At 35.9% G+C, this 23,381-nt stretch overlaps 1 protein-coding gene and 1 long non-coding RNA gene across 3 annotated transcripts in view; one reads left to right on the top strand and one right to left on the bottom strand.

Annotated features, from left to right (window-relative positions):
• The window catches only part of GABRA1 (gamma-aminobutyric acid type A receptor subunit alpha1), a 42,817-nt gene that overhangs the window by 18,560 nt on the left and 876 nt on the right, over positions 1 to 23,381 (bottom strand). For both annotated transcript variants that reach the window (XM_065030067.1, XM_065030068.1), the window contains exons 2-6: positions 21,631 to 21,718; positions 17,802 to 17,914; positions 8,023 to 8,090; positions 2,049 to 2,269; positions 366 to 448 (exon numbers count right to left, since the gene is read on the bottom strand). In XM_065030067.1, coding sequence (XP_064886139.1) covers positions 366 to 448; positions 2,049 to 2,269; positions 8,023 to 8,090; positions 17,802 to 17,914; positions 21,631 to 21,704 — 559 coding nt within the window. In that variant the 5' untranslated portion in view covers positions 21,705 to 21,718. The remainder of the gene's footprint in view (positions 1 to 365; positions 449 to 2,048; positions 2,270 to 8,022; positions 8,091 to 17,801; positions 17,915 to 21,630; positions 21,719 to 23,381) is intronic.
• LOC135575421 (uncharacterized) overlaps positions 21,641 to 23,381 on the top strand; it is a 72,365-nt gene continuing 70,624 nt past the window's right edge. Inside the window, exon 1 of the long non-coding RNA XR_010466193.1 lies at positions 21,641 to 21,760. This is a non-coding gene — a long non-coding RNA (uncharacterized LOC135575421). The remainder of the gene's footprint in view (positions 21,761 to 23,381) is intronic.

Below are 23,381 nucleotides of genomic sequence, written 5' to 3'. Positions count from 1 at the left end.
TAGGGAAATTGGTTTTGACTAAATCAATTCATTGATCTATGGTCTAACATTGATTTTGGCTTTTAACAAAATAAAGCAACTACAAGATTGACAGCATTTTCTGTGTGACAAACTACTTTTCTAGGTGTTTGGAGCACTGTAATTTTTCTCTTTTGTGAACGTCCAGGCATGATATCGAAGGATATTAAGACACATAGAAAGAGGTCCATTACATTAAGTATAAATATATCTATATGAATAAAAATACAAGCCTGCAATAAAAAGTGAAAAATACTCAAGATTAAAACCTTGAGGCTTTCTCAGTTGCAAAATACTCTTATAAAGTAGCCTAAAAAGGGAGAAACCTCTATTTGAAATAAACTTACAGCTTCCAAATTTCAAGGGGCAAGCATGCGCATCCATAGGAAAGTCTTCTAAATGCATTGGGCATTCTGCTCTCACAGTCAATCTATAATGGATTAACGAGCAAAAGGACACATTTATTCTGGTTTCAAAGAAATAGTGAATAGACTTCTACTAAGACACATAGAATAAGCATAGTATAATATCTGTTATATGATTAATTAGCAGCTAGAATGGGACCTGCATTGTTGGGCTGGGGGTGCTGACGGGCCCGTATACACACAGCAGGGAGACCAGCTCAGCCCCTCTGCTGCGTACAGCAGGAACATGCTCAGACTTCTGACTTGGCATGAGGATTAAGATCTTTTAGAAGCTGGAATTGCTTCCTTGCTGCCGTCATTAAATTGGCCCATTCTGGATGCTCAGACATTTGCTGAAATAATTTTTTTGCTATCAGCTTGAGTGCAAACATGTTTCTTAATAAAAGAGATTAAATAAACTAGAAACAGTCACATACCAGACATCAGCAAGGAATGAACAATAATACTTGAATACTAGGCAGAAGATTCCATTAAGGAGCTTGCAAAGGTGAGCAAATAGAAATGGTTATGGTCGAAAAAGGAGATATAAGTGAACAATGTGCTGCCAAGATAGTGTTCTTGTGGATTAAATCCCTAACAGCCAAGCATTTAGGAAGACAAGAAAAAATTGAGTGGACTTGTATAACTACCAGCCAAGCAGATTCTACCCCAGCCTAGGCAGTCTTGAAAGATGTTGCAGAATAATCTGAACACATTTGTCAGACTACCTAAAGCCTCAAGACTTTGTTTTCTCTCAATTCTTGTACTGCTTTTAAAAACATCTTCAAATTGTTAAAAGAAAACTCAGTGTTCACCTACATACTAACATATCCATCTTGACTTTGAGTCAACAGAATCACTTTATACCTTGTTTGATTCCATGGGAGATATAAATAGGGGACGTGTAGCTCTGTAAAGAAAACATACCTTTTTTTTTTTTTTCCATTGTTTAATGTGCATTCTTTTACTCCAGCACATTTCCATGACCCTATGTCATCATTATTTCAAAAGGTTTTATCTAACTCCTCTGCTGACAACAGAAGAGCATAACATATTTCCAGTAAAAGTGGTGCCAGCACAAAAGTAATTTTTTCTCCTAACTTTCCAAATGCTTTAGTTAATTGTTTTTGTTGTTATTAATGAAATAAGAAATATTTATCTTTAGACTGTCATGCTCTGTTTTTCCAAGCACAAGAAATGTGAAGAATAGGCAATGAATTCTGTGTGCATCTGCTGGTTCTTAGAATCTGCTTTCTATAGGATCCAAAGATCCTGTAATCTAGTAGTCTAGATTGTATTTAACTTTCAGGCTTTTTTATACTTTGCTGATGGAATCCTTGAAAGCAAATCCAAATTAAGGATTGCTAATACTATAAATCTATTTTTAAAATCAAGCATTAAGATGCATCCAGGGAGTGTAAAGGTAGCACAGCAGGAGGGAAAACAAAACAAAACAAATACTGCAAATGTCTCAGTTTGTCCATCACTCCATAGCCTGTTGTGAAAATAATTACTAAGCAGGAATCAAATTATTCTCAAAAAGGAAACTGTTTCCTATTTGGAAAATTATGCTGTAACAGGTTAAATTGTCAAACTAAATGAAGGATATAGTATTTTAGGGCTCACCTCATTGTATATAGTAACGTCCCATCCTCTGTAATTCGTAATAGTTTATTTGGCATCGTCATGTTATGAGCCACTGACTTCTTTCCATTGTGGAAAAAGGTATCAGGTGTCCAAATTTTGCTGGCCATTAAATTATTTAACCGGAGAACAGTCATAGGTCCTTTGAATTTTAATCTCTCATCTTTCCAGCTTTGACGGAAAAATACGTCTATAGTGTATTCCTACATCAATTCAGAAAAAAAGAGAAACACTTATGATGCCATATGTCGAAAAATGAGAAACTGAAAAGTATATTCTTATTGTTCCCTAGAAGCAAGACGAATAATAGCAAAATTAGTAATCATCATAATGTTCATTCTGTATATTACTTACAATGTAACTGAAGCTGGTTATTTAACAGTTACAATACCATTACTGTGTTCAACAGAATAAATGTTAGAGAGAGTAGTATATCAAAAGTTGACAAGAATTTGAGATTAAAATATAGTGGAAACAAAATAATTCATCCTTTTTTCAGTTTTCTTTCACCTTCCATAAAACTGTACTTTGAAGCTGTGGGTATATGTGACTAGTATGTCCAGCATAGGAAGAACATGTTTCTTAGAAGACAACATAAGATAAGACTGTGTCTTGCTAGAGCCTTTCATTACAAGGGTTTCATTAGCATAAACATGTAGTCAACCTGTGAAAAGGTCAAAGGTCACTAAAATTATGTGGTCTGGTTTATGAGGCATGAAATGGCTTGTTGGTCCAAATCACTGGACTACAGAGAGCACAAGCCAAGGACAGCTTTGGACCAAGGATTATAGTTCAGTTTTGCAAGGGCTGCGCCAAAGGGGAAGAGGTGCAGTGGCTGACTCGGTGTACATGGGGAGAACCAAAATAACCAACACTCACTACAAAATGAAAGAATTATTTGTTTTAAAGCAATTGCAACAAATTTAAGAGGGAGAGGGTGAAATTAGGGAAAACATGGTGAAGTATTATCTATAAAATATCGATGTGTGAGGGGTGAAAATGGGAAAAACTCTTGTGGATGCAGTTTAGTCTGGTATTTTTCCCAGGAAAGATTCCACTCTGACATAAAAGTTCAATATGGGATTATGCTGCCCCTGCCATCATTCATGGCTATGATATTGTGAAAAATGTCAAAAGCAGATACCCAAACACTGTTCAGAAATACCCTGAATGATAATCTTTTGGCTGAGAAACTGAACCGTTGCTGAGATCTCTTGCCAGTGGAGATGGCAAATCCTGAAATAAAGAAAATTCCTGTGTGTGAAGGCACGCACAGCTATAATGGAAAGAGCTGCCTCAAGGAATGTGGTAGTAAAGAGAAACATTCTGGAACAAGTAAGCAAAATCTCTCCGTGGCACGCTCCTTTAGACTTGTGATTTTTGTGTTGATGAATGGCAATGCTCCGTGCAATGTAAGCAATAGTCAGGTGTTTATTTCTTGTGCAACTATGCAGAATGGTGATTCTTACTGGTGGTGTGTTCTTCCAGGTTTTAGGGCATGAAATGCCTAAATAAATTTATTGTGGACATAGAAATGTTGTAATTCCATAGGGTGGTCTTACTTTGGGTTTTTTGACTTTTTTTTTTCTTTTTTTTTATTTCTAATTTTATTTACATCCTAGACCTGAGAATAATTTTGGTGCATACTTAATTGTATTTCCAGTTTTCCAATCATGTGTTTAGTGAGCTGCTGAAGCCTGGATTCAGCTCTAGTGACAGCAGTTGTATACTTATAGCCAACTTCTTGCTCCAGAATTTTGCTGTGCTGGGGCCTCAGGCTGAGCTACATGCAAGATGTTGTCCTGAGTGTGCAGCAGTGTAGGAGAGAAGGAGGTTTAAAATGCAGTAGATGGCATTAAAATATTGGATTTCCTCCATGTTTTACTAGCTCCAAAGAAAACTTCTTCCTACACACACGGGGAAGGTAAAAGACATGCTCAGAAAGTGACATCATTCTGTGTGCATGTAAGCCAGTCCCTTTTTATCTCTTTCAACTGCAAAGAAGGAGGCTAGTGTGAAGGTGGTACAGGTTGTGAGAGGACAGTCTGGTTCTTCACTTTGTATCAACACAAGGTTCTTATGCTGGAAAAGAACAAGGAGTCTGAGAGATTTGATAAGGGGCTTGACAGCATAAGACAAAATTCAATTAAAAAACAGCTGACAGGTCGTGCCTGGCACAGACTGAATCTTTCTGTATCCCAGGCTGTTGGACCATATAGGATGAATTCATTTTGGCTGAGATTTCTTAAGTCCTTAGCTTTCACTACCCACTTTAACATGTACAATAATTCTCCTCAAATGAATCCTGAACAGACAGCTGATCTTCAAGATCAAGTCATCAGATACTCTGATTAGGGCTTTCTTCTACAGGAGGATGCTGTGCAGAACAGAAGGATTTTCTCCAAACCATGTACTATAGAGGTGGTTTGCGTGCAAACATACGAGCAAGGTGAAGTTTGGAATAAATTCTCCATAGTGGAGACTCTTCATTCCTTAGTGTGCTGGAAAGGAAAGAAGATTCTTATCTGCACCTTGGCAATAAGTTGTATGGTGTTGAATATTTATAATATGTTGACTTAAATGCTTTCAAATTTACTCTTCTGATATCTCTCCCCAGAGGCTGTTTATTCACAGGGTAGAGCATACTCTAGTCTACATCAGACAAGGTGCTGTACAGGAAGGCAGTAAAATAGAAATTCGTTCCCGAAGAGCTTATAATGCAGAAGAAGTGGGAACAAAGATTTAGTAGGAAAAAAAAAAATCTGTCTTTGTGAAAAAAGGGGTAATTTAAAAATTCTACTTATTCCAGATAAAATACACCAACAATTTTACAAAAGTGAGAGTCATGTGAGAGCAGCCTGTTGATTAGTTGATCTGTTCATTAGCTCAATCCACCATCTGAGAGACCATGTCTGAAAACCTGCAAAATTCTTCCAAAACCAGAAGATTTTCTTTTAAAAAAGTGTGGGTTTTTTTCCTGTTTAACTTTATTCACAAGTTTAAGAGCAAATCAAGACACTCTAGTTATAGAATAACAGGTTATGTCTATGCTGTTCTTAAAAGAATGTATGAGAGAGTGGGTAGGAACACCATGTACTCCCTGATATATCAGCCTACTATCTATATAACTGCGTCTCTGGATTCCTGCAAACAGATGGCCTAGGTATGCGGATGTCTCACTGGGGCTGCAGTTTCATAACATATGGTGTCAGCTGGAGCAGCTCATTGCCAGTTCTCAGCCCTCAGTCCTGGGCTCAGGCAGCAGCGCGTGGTTCCCTTGGTGGGTCGGTGCAGCTGCCAGGGTGCAGCTTGCCTGTCACCAAGTCCCACAGGCCAGTCCTACACTTACTGTAAATCTGCTCACTGGAGCAAATTTGGGGTAGCCCTCAAAGGATGGTTACTACAACCAACCTGTAGTATGCATAGAGGACTTTGCACTAAATGTACATTGAAATTAATGTAAACTTTATATTCTGGTACAGTTTTCACTTTATCTTCCTCTCTCTGATTTTCACACTTATTTCCTTAAGCAAAAGAGTTAGGATGAGTAGGCTTCACACACATTACTTTTTAGGGGAGGTGAGTGGGAGTTTTGCATTAAATACTTTTCTGTAATTCCTTAGTTTTCAAAACATATGGACACCTGCCTGTGTGTTCTTTGGTCATATACTCAAATAAGAGACTGATGGATTCTTTCTCCTGTTTAAGTGAAAATCAGGAGCCAGTGTGGTAGGGTTTTTAATTATTTTTGAGATTTTTTTTTTTTTTTTGGTAGGTAGTGATCACTCATGTTGTAGTAATTCAGCTATACTGAACCTGAAGTCAATAACTTTTTTTTTTCAAGCATGCCTCTTCCTAATTATGAAAGAAGATTATTTGTGGCTGCCAAACTAGCTTTACCTTCTACTTAATAATTAAGTCACCTGAAACTACAAAGTATGAGTAGATGCTGAAGACCAAACATTTTATAGTCCCAGGTAGTTCAGCAAGCCTGTCAGTTACTCTAAACTTAGATCTACATGTAGGAAAGCGTTCACATCCATTTGTTTTTCAGACTGTCATTCACAATCGGAGTTTTCTAGTAAATCTGACTCAACAGACCAAATGATAACTTAGCCAGGTGACTTATAGAAAACTCTAATAAATATTAATGCAAAGCATACATTAACCTGCATATATCTATTCTTTTTTCGTTCACCTCCCACAAACATCTACGTCCATACTTTAAACTATGTTAATTTTCAGGAAATTAGCAAGAAGACAGGACTGTACAAAAAATAGAGCAACCTCCAATCGCTTTCAAACTGCAGCTGCTACAGTTTTAATTCAAAGACTACTGAATTAAAAATATGTATATTTTAGTCACATGGCTGTTTGAAGTTTTTGGTTTCTCCAGTGGTAATCGGTTACCTATTTTGAGACAGAAATGGGGAAGCAACATGAAGTATTTTGCTGAACCGATTAACAAGAACACAAATAGTGGATGTCAGTAGTTTCTGCCAATCTTTAATCCCAGGAATTTTCCCTCTTTTAATGTATTATATAATTTAGAGTACTAAGTAGACATTGTAACTTCACCAGTTTATCACAGAACAAAAAAGCAGAAGTCATTAGATGATTTTTTAATTTTTTTTTTAATTCTTCGTGGTATATATAGTACTCAGACAGTATATATGTGCTGAGGAGACAAATCACCAGTCTAGCTATTTCCCTGAATTACTCTTCTGTTGCAGGTCTCCTCAGCATAATGATTGGTCAAAATGGCTCTGCTGGCCAAGCTATTCTTTCTCATTTAAGTATCATGGCATCAGTTGCAATTATGTATTTACTGTGGTTTTATAGTTGATATTTTCCAAGCAATTGGGAAAATTGTGTCTTTATATAAAGCTAATTTAGTAAAATAAACTACATTGCAAAAGTTACTTTTCTGTTGTTCCATCCTTTAACATTGTTTTGAGTAGTCAGAAACTTGCAATAACCTGGTATTTCAGGCCTGTCTACAGTTTTAATTCAAATTAAACCACTGACAATTTTGTGGTAAGAAATGGAACTTGTTTTCTTTCCTGTGATAATTTTTCTCTCTTCCCTCCCCCCCCGCCACCCCCTATTTCTTTTGGTGAATGTCTTTAGCTAAATGTAGCCAGCCACAAGGTTGAACTGTTTTCTTCATTTAAATTAATGAGGATGTTTCCAGCATTCATCCTAACAGAAGATGTAGCAGATACCAGTAGCTGCAGACCAGGCTTTCCCTGTCAATAAGAACCTACTTGTGAAGATGTCATTTATATGCAAAATTTGAAGTACCTTATCCATATTTTTACCCAATTTTTAATCTCTCTCAAGACCAGGGCTCATAGCATCTTCATTCAGTTTTCTGAACTTTTCCATCCCCTGCAGTTATCTAGCAATTTGATTTTAATATTAATTCCATGGAGAAGTGACACTAATTCTCTCATTAATCTTCTCTTTCAGCAGCCAAGATCTGGGAAAGTCACTTCCCATTGATCAGTAGCTTTGAATATAAAAATACAGGTTAGACTGTACAGATGTCACACTGTAGGCATAAGTGTTAATTGCATTTTAAGATGATGATCTTTCTCGTCAAATTGGATCAGTGATGTGCCAGCAAGGACCTGAGCAATCATTCTCAGAAGAATACAGATCCAAACCCTAATGCATTTCATAACGTATTATGTAGCAAATATAAGGTCTGTTAAAACACATAATTAAAGTCACTGAGGCTGCTAATTTCAGGGCACTTAAATGCAGTCACAGCTAGCAGGAATGGTTGCACGTAAAAGCTGACAGCATTTTGGAATCAAGGGTTTAAAACCAACAACAACAACAACAAAAGCAACCTTAAAAGGACTGAATAAGTTATTGCATGGATCTTTCAGCCTCCAAATTAAAAAGACAAGAGAAAATGAATGCAGTAGAAATACAGGCCATCACTTACCATATCATGATCTGAAACAGGCCCGAAGCTGGTGACGAAGATGTCAGTCTTCACTTCAGTTACACGCTCTGATGAAGCAGGAAATTAGGACAGTGAGTGTCTATCAACAGTCTTCATTGCATCTAACCACTACCAATTCTCACAATAAATAGAAAAATTATTGGTCATGATTAGCCATTCTAAAATCGGTCTACAATATGGTAATTTATTGCTTCTAGATTTCATTTCACAGTCAATATTGTCAGCAACACTTTTTTTATCAGAGCGTTTCCACAGAACTTCTTTGAGACACGGCTTGTGATGCCACTGTGCAGCAGCCGTAATTCCACTGTTGTGTAAATCTTTTCACTCTCTGATAAATCTTCTTGCCTGACAATATAAATAGCACTCTGTATTTTACACAATACTCAGAAGTCTCATTGGGTACTCAGTGTTTCTGGACAAGCTGAATGAAGGTCTCTAATAATTAACCTTGGGCTTATGAATTATGTATTTTGCATTGAGACACAGAAACGTGGAATTAAAAAAGAGAGAGAATACACTTCAGTGTATAGAAACATAAAGATATTTTATTGGTATGAGTTAGAAATAGCTGTATTACCCTTAACTGCAATAAACAAAAAGGAGATAACTTTTTTCTAAATAAATATCAGCTAAACTTCTCCGCTACAATTTTTGATTTAGGTATAAATGTTTAAGTTAGTAAATGGTTTAGATTTCTTTTTAAATTGATACGTGCACTAACATTAGTTTTCCCCTAAACTGCCAAATTTGTTTTATAGGCCTCAGTGATAGATTAGTAAAGAATAATGCAGAAATCTATAACACGTGCCTAGCACAGATTATATGTATACGCTGTACCATAAAGGTAAACTTCTCTGTGATTTCAAGGATGTCCATTTGTTCCACAGCACAATGCCCTTTGCCACTTCAGAAGAATCTCAATATTTTAGTGGTCACAAATGCTGAATCTGAGATACCTAAAATGGTGCTGATCTCCAGAAAGCACCAAACATCTGAATTCTGCAGATCTGCTAAAAGTCACATTGAGAAATGCACAAGTTTAACCTTCCTCTTCCTCTCCTCCCCCTCTACACACATACACACACACGGAGTATCAGTCACTTGTGAACATATTGGTATTTTCTAAGCCACACATCGCAAAAATATTCACCCAGGATGGCATATATCAAAATAACTCAATTTAAACATAGCTGCAGGGAGTAACACCACCTGGAGGCATGAATCCAAACACTGCTGAGTGGTGCTAACCCCACCAGCTTTCATAATTTATGCTGGTGTAAATCTGAATACATTTACTATAGTGCTATACAGGCCAATGTGGGGGTTTTGGTAAAAATGTCAAATGTGGAAGGCATGATACATTTCTCAAATAAATAAAAAAAAAAATTGAGAAATTTTGGATATTAAAAGTAATTCTAAAGAGACTAAACAAAATGTACATGTATAGTACGTAAAAGTCACGCAGCAGGCAAAAATTTTCATGACTAAGAAATGTATGTATGTAGCTATCTGTATGTTTTTCAAATAGTAGAAAATAATTAAAATAGAAAAGTAATTTAATACAACCCTCTAGTTTCAATCGACTTTAGACTGATTAAGTATGATTTGTTTCATCTTACAAGAATGTTCTAACAGAAGTGAAATAAGGAATCAAGGTTAAGCAGCCAGTAACATAAATTTCTGTTTTTGATGCATAATTTCTGAGAATTAGTGTTTTACAATGCATATACAGGTTTTTCACTTCCATTTAAAAAGTCTACAACTTCTAAATATATATAAATGTAATTGGTTTTGTATAAACGTTTGATATGTATACAATAAAATATGTCCTTTTGTGAGACAGCGATAATCCAGATGTTATATTAGGTCTGATCCTACTGCCATTCCAGTAATGCACTGAGTGACGCTTGTATTCTGTTACCAAGTTAGTGCAAAAATCAGGTGGTACTTGGCTGTGAAATTAATGTGTGACCTTATTATTGCTTACAAGCTTTTCACCTGACTTAAAGTAATTTAAGTATTCTCTTTACATCTAGTTGGCTCTGGACTTAAAGAAGTTAAAATCTAGTGAAAATAATCTTCTGTTACTGGAAGAATCATATGATTGTCCAGAAATTACTTGGCTCGGAAAAAGAACTCTTCTGTCCTTCAGCCTGTCACTTTCACAAAAGTTCAAGAGGCTGTGATCTGGATGAAAGAGCTGGCAGAACAAGTAGATGAAGATTTCACAAGGGCCAGTAGAACATTGCTGAATGGATTCTTTAAATTCCAGCTACTTACTCGCCATTTCTTAAGACTGAGAAACTAATATAGTCATAAAACCTATTAGTGTTTTTCATATTGAAAAGTAAAATTCAAATTACTCTCTTAAAGATCTTTCATTCTGACTCCACATCTCTCCATCTCCTTTCCATTGAGGCACATCCACTGGTGTCATTAGGGGACAGAAGGTGCTAGAAGCTCTTCAGGTGCAATGCATTCATCCCTACTGGTGTAAACTCGGAGTCCCAGCTCTGAGTGACCTTCTGTTTAATATAATATAGCTAATGGATTTACCTTGCTCAAACACAGAATGTACTCTTTGAATTAGCAGCATATCATGTAGTGGTATCTTGAATCTAGTTTTGGGAGACATGTGGTCATAGTGGAGAGGTTGAGGCTTAAGGAAATCACTTGAGAACACAGAAATGGAAACCAAAGGCTTTGGTAGTAAGATGGAAGATTTCCAAGGTAGTGGAAAAATGGGTGATGCCGGTCTCTTCTGGATAACATTGGAGATAATTTAAGGGGCATGTAAATCATAAATCATAATAGAAAATCAGATTGTGCACTCACAAGAGATTGTGTTATCTTCATACTGATTGCACATTTGCAGAACACCTAATCCCAGGTCTCTTCAAATTCAAGTAAAACCACTGTACACACCACCAAATGATTTATTTTTTTCTTTGATATGTACCTCATTTTCAAGAGCAATGAAAAAAAGTGTGATTGAACACACAGAAAAAGCTTAGTCCCTCCAAAGCCATATGGAAGTTTTGAGATTTTGTTTACTGTTTTACTAATTAGATGATTCAACTGTGCTTTGTTAAGAGCTTCAGAAGTTGTGAGTCACTCCTGCATAGGACATGTGTTTACTCATACAGTTGGGATGTATATTTAGAATCAAGGTTAACCATGTTCAGTTTGCAGCTTGATTGCCATGGGAAAGCTTAAACTGTGCTTCAAATGCTCAGAATGCATTTTTCAGGAACCCCAAATCCTGAGCTATATTCAAAACCTCCACAATGTCTCTAAGAACTACAGAAAATTCTAAGTTATTGAACAAAACAAGCTCAGGTTAAGGAGCTGATCAGACCGCTGAGGATAAATCCATCAGTTGTAAAGACATGCTAACCGTGTCTCTTGGCTGTAACATCTATCTCACGAAGTAATATAGGGATATCTGTAAAATACAGAACAATTCCAGTAAACACAAAACAAACCCAAGGATATTATTAATGACTTACTAGTTTTACTGTAAGGCACCCATAGAGTCCAAGTAGTTACTGATCAGCAAAATAGCAACTGAGTAGCACACCTGGACACTCTGGAGCACGGCCTCAGGCAATCGATCCACATCAGGCTGTGAAAGCACCAGTCAATGGCAACTACTGTAATTTTGCTGTTTACAACTACTGTGTTTTGTTAATGATGCTAGGCTAACCTAAACTCTCAAAATTAATAACAATAAATATTTTGATTTAAACTCCCAGGGAGCTCATTATTGCTAGAATTGTGATTGGATTACAAATTGAGAACCAAATAAGAAATACAGAAACAGATTTATTTAAACAGCAGGAAATAAGCCTATTTATTATAGGAAACTATATGTTAACTGTTTCCCTTTCTGACCTGCTGGTATTTGAGCACAAGGCTTATTTGAAATGCATATTTTGGTTGTTTAAATTAGTTTTATATTTTTTTTTTTTGGTAATGCACTTGCTCCTCCTGCATGTCTTGTGTCAGTATGTGCTGTAATTATTAAAATGGAGATGACTTTTCCTATAGTTTTGAATGAAAGAATTTAGATGCCTGTATAGCTTACACTAGTATTACTAAAGAAAAGTAATACAGACTAATCACTCTGCATCCTATGAAGTATTTTGATTGAAGAAGCACAACAAATACACTCATAAGAATGTTATGCTGTTGTTTTTGTAAAAGTAGGGACCAAAAGGGTGAAAAGCGACCTGTCCTGTGATTACCCGTCTGTATGTGCTGCCAGGAAGGGTTTCCGGAGAGCTACGCAGTGTCGTGGCAGCTCTCTCCATGCCAATTAACAGCACAATGCTGCTCATATCCTCCCTACCTCCCTACTGTTGTATAAAATCAATTTTGTTAGGGGCTTCTATGGCTTTTTACAGTTGCCTTTGCATCAATGTGTTGCCTACTGTGTGGGAAAAAAGACCAAACTCAGCCCTTTCAGTTTGTAGAGATTTAAGTATAGCATCTAGTCCTTCTTTACTTACAGAATTCTGTGTAGGGATCTGGTATAGGACTGTCTTCATTTAGAGTAGAAATGTTTAGATTATCTCAATTTTTATGACACACAAAGACCAAAACCGTATTTTCTCTAAGCTTTCAAGTTAACTCTGATATGGATTCAAATACAACAATTTCCACTGGGACCTCAATCACCAAGAGGTATGTTCATCATATATTTATACATAATATTATCATAAAACTGAATTTTAGAACCTAATTAACATAATACTGTCAGGTTTATTTTCCATCACTTTAAATATAATCATCCTGTGGAAGTAATGAATGGCGTGAAATAGACTGACATTTCCCTTAAGGACATTCACACTCAATTTTAACAAACATCACACAGGAGAGATCAACAAATAGCTTTTGCTGACAACATAAACCAAGTATAAATCTGTTCAATAGTGAAGTAATGTTAATATTTTTCTTGGGATGATCTAATGGACCCAAGTATAAAAGCAGATTTTGTTTAGGAACATTCTAGTCTTCATCATCAAATCCACTCTTGTCCTTCTTAGTTCTGTATTAAAAAAAACCCTTTCTACTACAAAATCTCTTTCAAAGGGATAAACCACATATACAATTATTCTAAGTTAAAAGGTCACAGACTACCTGATATCCTTTAGTTTTAGAGCGGGGATGTGTGCACTGCAAAAGTGATAGTCTTAAAAAATCTGTATCTGCCACCTGATGTCATGTTAACAAATCTCTGCACCAGGTCCAGCCAGGCTGCCCTGTGCAAGCTGCCCTCTCCATGCCGTGGCAGCATCCCAGGGCTCACCTCTGCCCCCACATGATGACAACCCAGGAAAAAAGGCAATGGCGAAGTCATTTGTCTGAGGAACTTATTTTTTCCACCATTTTTCATTGCTTTTCAATTCTTTTAAAGTCTTGCTCTGGATATAGTGGTGTACTAGATGTCACCAAACTCTGAGGTGAATTTTCCTCCTTATTTGACTCCTTCCCAGCACTATCTGATCCTTTATTTTGTTCAGGATTGTGTATTTGAAAAAAGAACAGTATATTTATTATTTAGCCTATTTCTGATCACTGCTAGTTCTAGGATCCAGATAGTTCCCACAGAAAATTATGCTATTACCTAAATGACTTCAGTGTTTATAGTTTTTGCTTAGTGTTTAACATGATTTTCTCTTTTTCAGCTTCAATGTGTTACTCTCTGCAATCCCTCTTCCTTGCTTTGTAAATTATCCACTAGTACATTTAATAGGTCTCCTCTACTGTGATTCAGAATGGTTTTACGTTCATTTTGAAAGTTCCATTTTCCAGGTATAAATAACAGTAAATGTAGTTATTTGTCCATGTTTATGGATGAGTACAACAGATGCTGTTTCCTAGCATGTCTGACTAAGTGACTATGCCCACATATGAAGGAGGCAAACATTTAAAAACATAATTTATATACATAATTCTTGATAAGAGGTGCAAATGCACCAATGCGTAACATAGTGCTGTGTTTGTCTTTTAGAAAATATTCTGATGAATTTTAGCCATAATGCTATTTTTAAAATAATGAGCATATTCAATCACTATAATTTTTCTCTTTGGTCACCTACTCCATTTTTTTTTTTTAAATATATATTCTTGTTGATGAGAACTATTTCTTTTCTCATTTAATGGCAAAATGCTCAGAGCTGCTCACTTCATTTCAGATGTGGTGTTACTGGATAATCTGATGAATAGTAATTTTCATTCCTATACTCGTTATGGAGGATATGTGTCTTTTAGCTTTCCTTTTGAAGTGATACCTAAAAAGGAGATCCAAAAAAAAGGCAAGGGCGGACTTAATATTAATCTAGTAGTGATTCCATGCATTTTCAAAGAGCAATTCAAAATTCAAGACCTCTAAATTTTGTTTTATCTCAATTCTCCACCTTTTAACCTGGCTTTCCAATGAATATATAGAGTAGCTCCAACAATGTATCCTTGTAATGAGATCTCTCCAGGTGCTTGTTCTTGGCTTCATGGCACCTCATCTGCCTCACTAGGATGTTTCTACTAAATAATGAAACAGTTCGCCACACTTATTACAAACTTGGGAAAGAGAAATGTCATTATGTTTATTTCAAAAAGGAGGAAATGACTCCTATAAGCGAACAGAGCAAGATCAAGATCAAAATCCGTTTCACAATTCATTACAATTTTTCAGTAAACATACCTTTTTTGTCACTGAATTCTTCATGCATATACATAAACACAATGAAGGAGAAACAAACTGGCTGAATAAACTCTATTAGCTGCCTTTTCTTCCATAGGTGAGAAAGAGAGAAATTGGTTCTCTTTTGTGTTTCTGCTCATGCATAGAGTTCTGTTTTCTGCAGGTGTATATCTTTGAAAAACTGCACTACAGAAGGAGAGGTCGTCCAGGGCTAAGCAGAGAGTTTTCTGCAATATGCCCATTTCTGTAGCAGAAATTGACTGTACCATGCAAAGTTGTACTTCGTCTACTGTTTCTCAGAAGGCATAGAAAGAACAGGATAGATGGGTTTGGATGATTGGAAGGGTGCTTTAATGTAATCAGTGGTACACAGATTTACATCATGCCTAACAGCATGAAATGTGTCAGCATAACATAGATGTATGAGGGTTTCCAGTCTCCTAAATTCTCTGATAGATACCTCACCGCTAATATGGAATGAATGTTTTAGACCTAATTATATGTATTTTAAAATGCTATTATATTGTAGCTTTCCTAACTTTATTTTTAAACTACATAAAAATTGTGATCTGATTGAAATATTTAATAAGAAGCCATCACTGATGTTGGGAAGAAAAATCAAACTACTGCTCTGTCATATACATTTTAAAATTTCCAGCAACATATCATGCTATAATGGGAGGCTATTGAACTTCCAAAAATCATGCTGTATTTGACATATTGATTTAGATTCCTCACTGGATATTTTTACATATGGAACATTTCCGAATACATTTCCCCATTATTCAAAGTATCTATATCAAATGTGTCAAAATTCAGTCTTCTTGAGGTTCTTAGCTCATATTTCAATACCTCAGCAAGAAGGATTTCCAGAGGTGAATTTCAAAATTCCTAAGCAAACAATTTATTGTAAATTGAACAGAAAACAATGACCTAGATATCTGTGCCTAGTTTCTGAAATCTATAATTTATGTCTTCTGAATAAAGCATTATTCATCAGTTAAGAGGTTAAACCTACTTCTTAATGTATTCAGTTTTAAACATTAGGTTATTGCCCATAATTTCAGCAGATGTGGAATGTTTTAAAATTCCTAGTACTCTTAGTTATAGTATTCAAAGCTGATGAATATAACAGATAAATTCACTTGAACTGACACTGTGAAATTATAATGTACTGAGCAACATGGAAAGTGTGATACTCAAGGTTCTTGTCTACAGGTAGAAACATGCAACATAATTCAAAAAAAAGGAGGGATGCGAAGATTATTTAAACTTCTCTAAGCCTTGGTTAGAGAAACTACTCCAGTCCTGCCTTCCCTCCACCCCGTATTTCCCATGCTCCACTTGTTTTTTCTTTTAACTGGTAGTGATGCAAATGGCTATAAAACTTTGTGGAGAGAATAATTTCCTCCTATAAGAGCAGTTACATTGAACAATCTTTCTGTCAGGAGTAAATCTGAACTGGCCTGGATGATCCTTTCATGAGGAATGCAGACCTGTTCTCCCACTACACCCTTCAAGTCTGGCTCCAGAACCATGTATAAACACACATACAGAGTGCTCTGTGCTGATGCACTTAGTTCTCTAAATTGCAATCCAAAGAATGAGAGAAAAGCCTTCCCTTTGTTTGGTCTCCTAGTAACTGTTAAACAAATCATAAGAGCTACAAAGCTCATATAAGAAAACATCATATGCTCAGATATTTCTTGTAGACGTGTACCAGACTCTACACCGTTTACAGTTTCATTTATTTATTGCCTTATCTGCTATGCTTATTTAATGTGATATAGTAGCTAACTGAACTGTACAGTTTCATTAATCAAAGATTAAGGTATATTTATTTCTACACTAGTCCAATGGTTTACAAATAAGCAGGCAATGGCACCAGTAGGTAAAAGCAGAAAGTAATTCTTATTTTGTTGTGTATTATCTGAAATTGCACACAAAAATTTATAGACCAACCCTTTTTAGATATGTTAATTAACACTTTATAAACAGAATTTTATCTTTAGCCATTCCTTGAAGTCAGGGAAGTCAAACTATTGAAGAAGTTGGCTCACAATTCAAGAACTGTTGCAAGAGCATAGCCTCAAACCACAGAATAAACTTACTCTTAATTATCTTCCATTTCATCTGCAGGATATTATATAAGAATTCTTAATGTAATACCCTATTCTTATAATGCAGTTCTTTTAAGAGCTATTATATGAAAACGGTTTGGAACTACACCTTGTGAGGTGGGTTGCTTTTTTCTTTTATTTTACCTGAAGAGTCCAAAAGAAATCTGAAATAAGTAAATCCAGCCTTTCCATGTGCTGGAAAGAACAGGTTTCTGCTTGTATGTTTAGAACGTCTACAACTTTCATGTTTGTGAACAACAAAGCTTTAAGACCCATTTTTGAGATTGTGTCACAGCAAAACAACTCGAAGAGTGAATGTAGGGATGCTGAGAAAGGCTGGACTTTGTAATAACATGTTTATAAAGATCTAATTGCTATGTGGTTTTATACCTTTTCATGGATTCAGCACCAAGGACAGAAGAATAAAAGACATTTTTTCAAGCTGTGAAGAACAAATGTGACAGAAACAAATCCTGACATACTGAAGTAGAAAAAAAAAAAGTCTTATAAACTTCTCTGAGACTTTTATGACTAAGGTTGATTGATGCTTTCACTTTTAAAACCAAATCCTCTTATGAAGATAGTCATAGATGTGCTGTTTAGGCCTGAGTCATAAACTTGTCATTTGTCAGGTCATAGATCGTATTTTATTTTCTTTTGTTCTCCATACATTTGAAGTTTTAACGTGTATGCAGAGGTCTTCTTGAATTGTGAACCATCTTCTTCTTCCTTTGGGTATAAGTGTGAGAAGACTGAGTATGTGAAAGACAGAGATGGCATGGCATTGTTGAAAAAAGAGGCTATTTCTTATCAGCGTTATTTTATGTGTATATATAAATAGAGTGAAATCAAGTATATAATGGAAAAATAACAGCCTTTTAAATTATTTTTATCTAACATGTAACCTTGAAAATTATAATGCAACACACCTCCTAGTCCTGGTCTCAGGCGATTATCATAACCATCCAGCAGACGATCCAATATTCTGGTAAATACTGTGGTGTTGTCTTTAAGTTCATCTTGTGACGAGGTTTGTCCATAGCTGAAATACAGAACAGTTAACACTGAGAAACAGTAATCCACTAATAACCTTACAAAACAGTAATTCCAAAATCTGTTTAATCTTGCTTATACTGGTTTGTGGTCACAAAATCTCCTCCCTAAAATGAGATAGTAGTGCTTTATAGGGTCCTTTCACTTAAACATTTTCTTCTGAAATTGTACATTTTATATAATTTCATAGAAAATCAGTGCCTCTCTATAAAGAGTGGGCAAATAGAATGTTCATTCCTTAATGTTTATCTCATTATTTGTTAATGGTTATGATGTTCTAATATGTGTGTTCCTCAGTAAAGGGCTCATTTGTCAGCAAAAGATAATGTGTTTAATTCATAATAAAGGGTTTGCACACAATGAAAGATACAATAATTTGTAACACTGACACTTAAGTACTGAAAATAAATGCTAAACCAAAGATAAAATATACAGAGATGTCTTCTTTATGAATATAGACGTAAAACAAGTATGTGTGCATTTTCATACATAAATATATAATTTTGCCTAATTTTATTTCCCAGTTTCCTTTAGCAATTAGATTTGGAAGACCTCCAACTTTTCCTTACAAATATGTAATGAAACCATCTGTTGACGCGGAAATCTTTCATGTCTATAAAGCTTCACTTACAGATCCCTATTGCATATCTCTAACTCGGCCAAAGATCCTGAAATTTTGCTTGGACAAGGATGAAATTAAGCTCTTTGAACTCAGCTACCAAACTCTTACTTTCAGCAGTACAAATGAGAATGAAAATCTTGGGCTTAGTGGTTTCTTTCTGCTGCAGGTGACATCAGAATCAACATTTTTCTTAAACCTGAAATCTTTATCAAATACCTCATCATAGATGATTCCCTTAATCAGTATAGTTTTTTTCATTCATTTCTGGGAAGACTTCCATTATAAACACGTGTAGTCATTATGACTGAAAGCAAAAATGCTGCTTTCCAATACATTTTGTCACACACATTGCTACTGAACTGGGTAAACAGTGCAGTGCCAAAAAACTTCCCTTAGGCTCAGGTCTAGTCACAAACGTGATTCTTCCATTGGGTAGCTTGTTATGCATACAGCTCTGCCAGTTCCTGCTCTAACCGGCAAGGACCATCTTATGAGGAATATTGAGTTACATAAAATGATCTGGTTCTGTTAAAATACCTAAGAAATTATTTTCTGTAAGCCGCATCAGTCAGACATCCTTTGTGTACCCCACTTGTATCAAATAAAGAGAGAAGGAGGAAAGATACCCTGAATATAGGTACTTTGGAAATGTTTCCAAGTTATTTTGCAGTACAGGTTGGAATGCATAACACTACAAATTAAAATGTGTTTCAGAACTGGTACTCATAGAAGTTTTTCTAACTTTTGTTTAATTTCAATAGGATGTGAATTTGTAGAAAACAATTTTCAAGGTTTCTTTAAAGCATATAAATCCTTCTAATGAAAAAGACAAAATTTCTAACAGTTTTTAAAAATACTATTAATAGCATCTAGCTATACCCTTCATTAAATTAGACAAAAAAGGTTGATTTATATTTCTTTTTCATACCGGCAGTTGAATGTCAAGTCACAGACATTAATATTTTTTTCTTTTTTGCTTCCTATATGTTACCAAATAACAAGTTCTCCTGCTGCCTTCATTGAGCATTATCTTTCAAAGGATCATTGCTTATACGCCTTATGTACAATTGCAATACAGGACTTTTCACTGGATTAAATTTTATATTAACACTCATTGTCAGTAAACAAGCTGCTGTACATACACATCTCAAGGATAGTAGAAGGTCATCGGCATTAAGGTGACAGGATTTAAAAATACTTCAGAAATTTTAGTGGTAAACAAATGAGTATATTTGCAGATGAGGCGCCAGAAAGATGGAGCAGTGGCAGTGCAGTGGGAAAGGATGCAACACAATTCACCACTTCCATTCTGGATGTCGCATTTGTCAGCACCCTTACCTATTCTTCCCACCATTTTATCGGAGGTAAAAAGCACCGTTAGGGCTGGTTTTAACTGACATGGTCACAACAGGAAGAATCTGAACGTTTGTGTACATATGAAGTATACTGCAACTCCAGAGCAGTTGTGATTTTTCATTCAAAACATACATATTAAAATAGTATTAGTACTGGTTTTTTATGACAAGAAGAATGGTATGGAAAGACTGTGCCTTTCTGTATCACAAACACTTTATCTAATTCATAAATTGTTTTTTATCATAGATGAGTAACAGCACTCCAAAAGAAAAGGTAGGGGAAGTTACTATGACAAAGTGGCTTTAGAAACAGATATATTTCATGTAAGGTGTGTACATTTTGAGGAAAAAGTGACTGTATGCGACTGTGTTTTCATATTAAACCACAGTATAATAAAAAACTGTGCACTAACTCCATCTACAGGTCATTATAATAGTGACACACCATATAATTTTTAAACACTAGTCAAATGCATTTTAATGCACTTTAAGAACACGCATGCATAAATTATAGGTGTAACAAATATATGTACAAATATATATATATACACACATATATATGTACACATATCCATATAATAAACAGTTTTTCACAAAATTCTTTAGCTAGGCCAGATAAGTCGCTTAATGAATACTTCAAATCTCACCTTTCTTAATATATTATCAAAATAAGGTATTGTTTCTAAAATGTCATGTTTATTCAATACAGCAGCTGTTACTTTCATCACCTGCTTTAATTCTTATTTCATTTTTTTTTTTTGAGAGAGAAAATGCTTTTGCAGATGAACCTTTGCCCAAAGTAACCAGAAGATAAGTTTATCTAGAGCTGCGAATGCATAAGGAGACACTATGGAGATCAAGGCACAAATAACATGTTTTAGGGATCACTATTGACAATACAAAATCTCTACTGCTTTTTGGTCATTAGGTAGTATTACTGGCAGGACATCAATATTTTTAAAATACAGAAATACATCTGTGAGTCTTCTTAAACACCTTTACTGAATTTTGAATTGCAGAGAGTACTTCAAGTATGCTCCAAACTGCTTTGTAGTCTTTAGTTAACCTACTAGTTGTTAGATGAGGTATTGTATGACTAGAAATTGTTCTTAATACTAATGCTTTTTTTAGATTTTGATTTCAACATATATTCCATAAACATTCAGTGCAGCGTGGTCATTCAAACATAAACTATTACGCGGTCTGAGCTTACAAATTCTCCTTCATCCAAGCAGAGCCCCTTCACCAGGAAGGTCTACTTCAGATTTGGAAAAACAGCTACTAAGTTAGAATACAATCCCAACCAGCCATGAAGTGTAATTTTTGCCTTTGCTTTCAGGGACAATAAAGTTACTAAATAGCACTTAAATGAGATTTTTAAAAACTTAATTACATTTTTTTCTTGTAAAGAAACTTGTAATTCTGAGCAGTCATTATATAAGTCTAGAAAGGATTGCACAGGTGTTTAAGAGATAGGTGAATTTCAATTTGTTTCAGTAAGCTTTGGCTTTTTTTTTTCTTGACAATATTGAAAAAAAGGTGTTATGCAAACAAACTGTGGTTTTCTTTCAGTTTTCCCTTAGTTAGATTTAGCTGGGATTTGAACAGGGATTAACTTCCCTCAATACACTTATAGTAGTAGTGCAGTCTATGCAGTATTTGCCTTACACTGCTATATTAAATTAAACGTTCCTAAAATTGTTGGTGCATTAAAAGAATATCTCCCACCTTCTTTCAGTCAATGCATTGAGAAGGAGGCTCCAGGCCCAGAGGCAGTCACAAAGCACCAGGAGTCTCTTCATGGTGGGCTCTGAAACTGGAAGAAAAAGAATCTTTAACATCCCCTACATTAAAACAGGTACTGTGGAAAAAAATGTCTGATTTTTGAAACTTTTGCAGAACAACTTGATGTCAGGCAATGACCTTACAATAATACAGCTCATGTCAATCTGAATAAGGGAGCATGGCCTTGGCTGTTCTTCTGTTTAACTTCTAGACATAGAGGCTTAAAGTGGGATTCATTTTGTGGTAAGGGTGTATTCTTTTTTGCATTATTCTGGAACTTTAACTATGACTTAAAGCTGCTGTCCCCAAACTCTGTGGCAATTCTTACTGAGTTTCCTCCTGTGCTGAAAATGTGACAAGGCACCTCCGTAACATTTGCAGATAACTGAGTGTAGTTGTTTTTTGTTTGACTTAAACCTTCCCAAGTCCTTCCAAACCTCTTGAAAGGTGCCGGCATGGGGTAGTGTGACTGAGAAGAGTGGTGCTTCCCTCACAGCCCCTGCTTTGCTTTGATGTGATGGAAGCAACTTTCTTCTGTAGATACTACTATTCTCCTCTTCCCTGAAATATTAGCATCAGAGAAGTAGTAAAATGATCAGATTCTGACAGTGATCTGCTGCTACATATGTACACTAATATTTTTATTGGGCTAAAGGGCACAATGCATGATCAAACCATGTGCTGACAACCTACATACCATCTCCTAAATCTCTACCAGTCTCTGCTGCTAGGAAATATTTTTTGCATTAGCATCCTTCTCCTCTCCAAATGTCTCCTGTTCTCCCTCCAGACTTCACTGAGTTACTCTCAGTTTACTTTTGAGTAAAAAGCAGCACAACTCAGAAGGTTTCTTTCGCTTTCTAATAAACCATAAAATACAAAGTTAGCTGATATTTGTGGAATCGCTAAGCCCAGGAGATGCTGCAGGTCCCTTTACGTATCTGTAGACTGTGTGCTGGAATACAGTCATTTTTTAGTATTCATCACATTAAAGAAGGGCAACAAAATACGAAGCCTATATTTCCCCCAATAGTGAATTGGAGTTATTTTAAATGCCTAAGAAAATGAAGCACTGTAGATGGAGATGTTGTTGTACCCCAATTCACTGAACACTCTCGGGGACAATTTGAATTAGTAAAATAGCATTACAAAGCGGTATGTAAGCCATGAGATATAATTAATGCCTTTATAGCCAAATGATCGGTAGATAGGCATTGAGTGGGGCTGAGCTAATCTAGCTGGATAAGAAGAAGCTGCATGTGGCAGGAAAAGCGTGGATAAAGATCTTCAGGGACGAGACGGCATCTTAACTTGCCCTGTGATCAGCCCCCTTACAAAGGAAAAGCAACCTCTGTGGCTTCAAAAATCACCTTCTCCCGGCCCTGCCAACTTCTGCCTTTGCAAAAGGCTCCTCGGGATAAAGAAGGAAAGTGAATTGTTCTGAACTATCTTGATCTGTTGAGCTCCACGCCCGCCCCCCTCTCAATACCACCCCCCGCTTCAGTAAACCCGTACAGGCACTATAAATCCTGGAGAAGGAAAGTTTCTTGCAGCTGGAAAAAGCAGATGTTAACAAAGACTTTCAAGGAACGTTAAACACCAGCAGCCCCAGACCATGGCCTCCCCCAGCCCGCACCGCCTGTCAAAAAGCAGCTCTGGTTTTCCCATTCAAAATGGGAGAAAGAGCCACACTT

This window comes from Columba livia, chromosome 14 (assembly GCF_036013475.1).
Source record: "Columba livia isolate bColLiv1 breed racing homer chromosome 14, bColLiv1.pat.W.v2, whole genome shotgun sequence".
Lineage (NCBI taxonomy): Eukaryota > Metazoa > Chordata > Aves > Columbiformes > Columbidae > Columba > Columba livia.
Note: the sequence above shows the minus strand (reverse complement) of the source record. Positions and strands in the feature narration are given on the sequence as shown.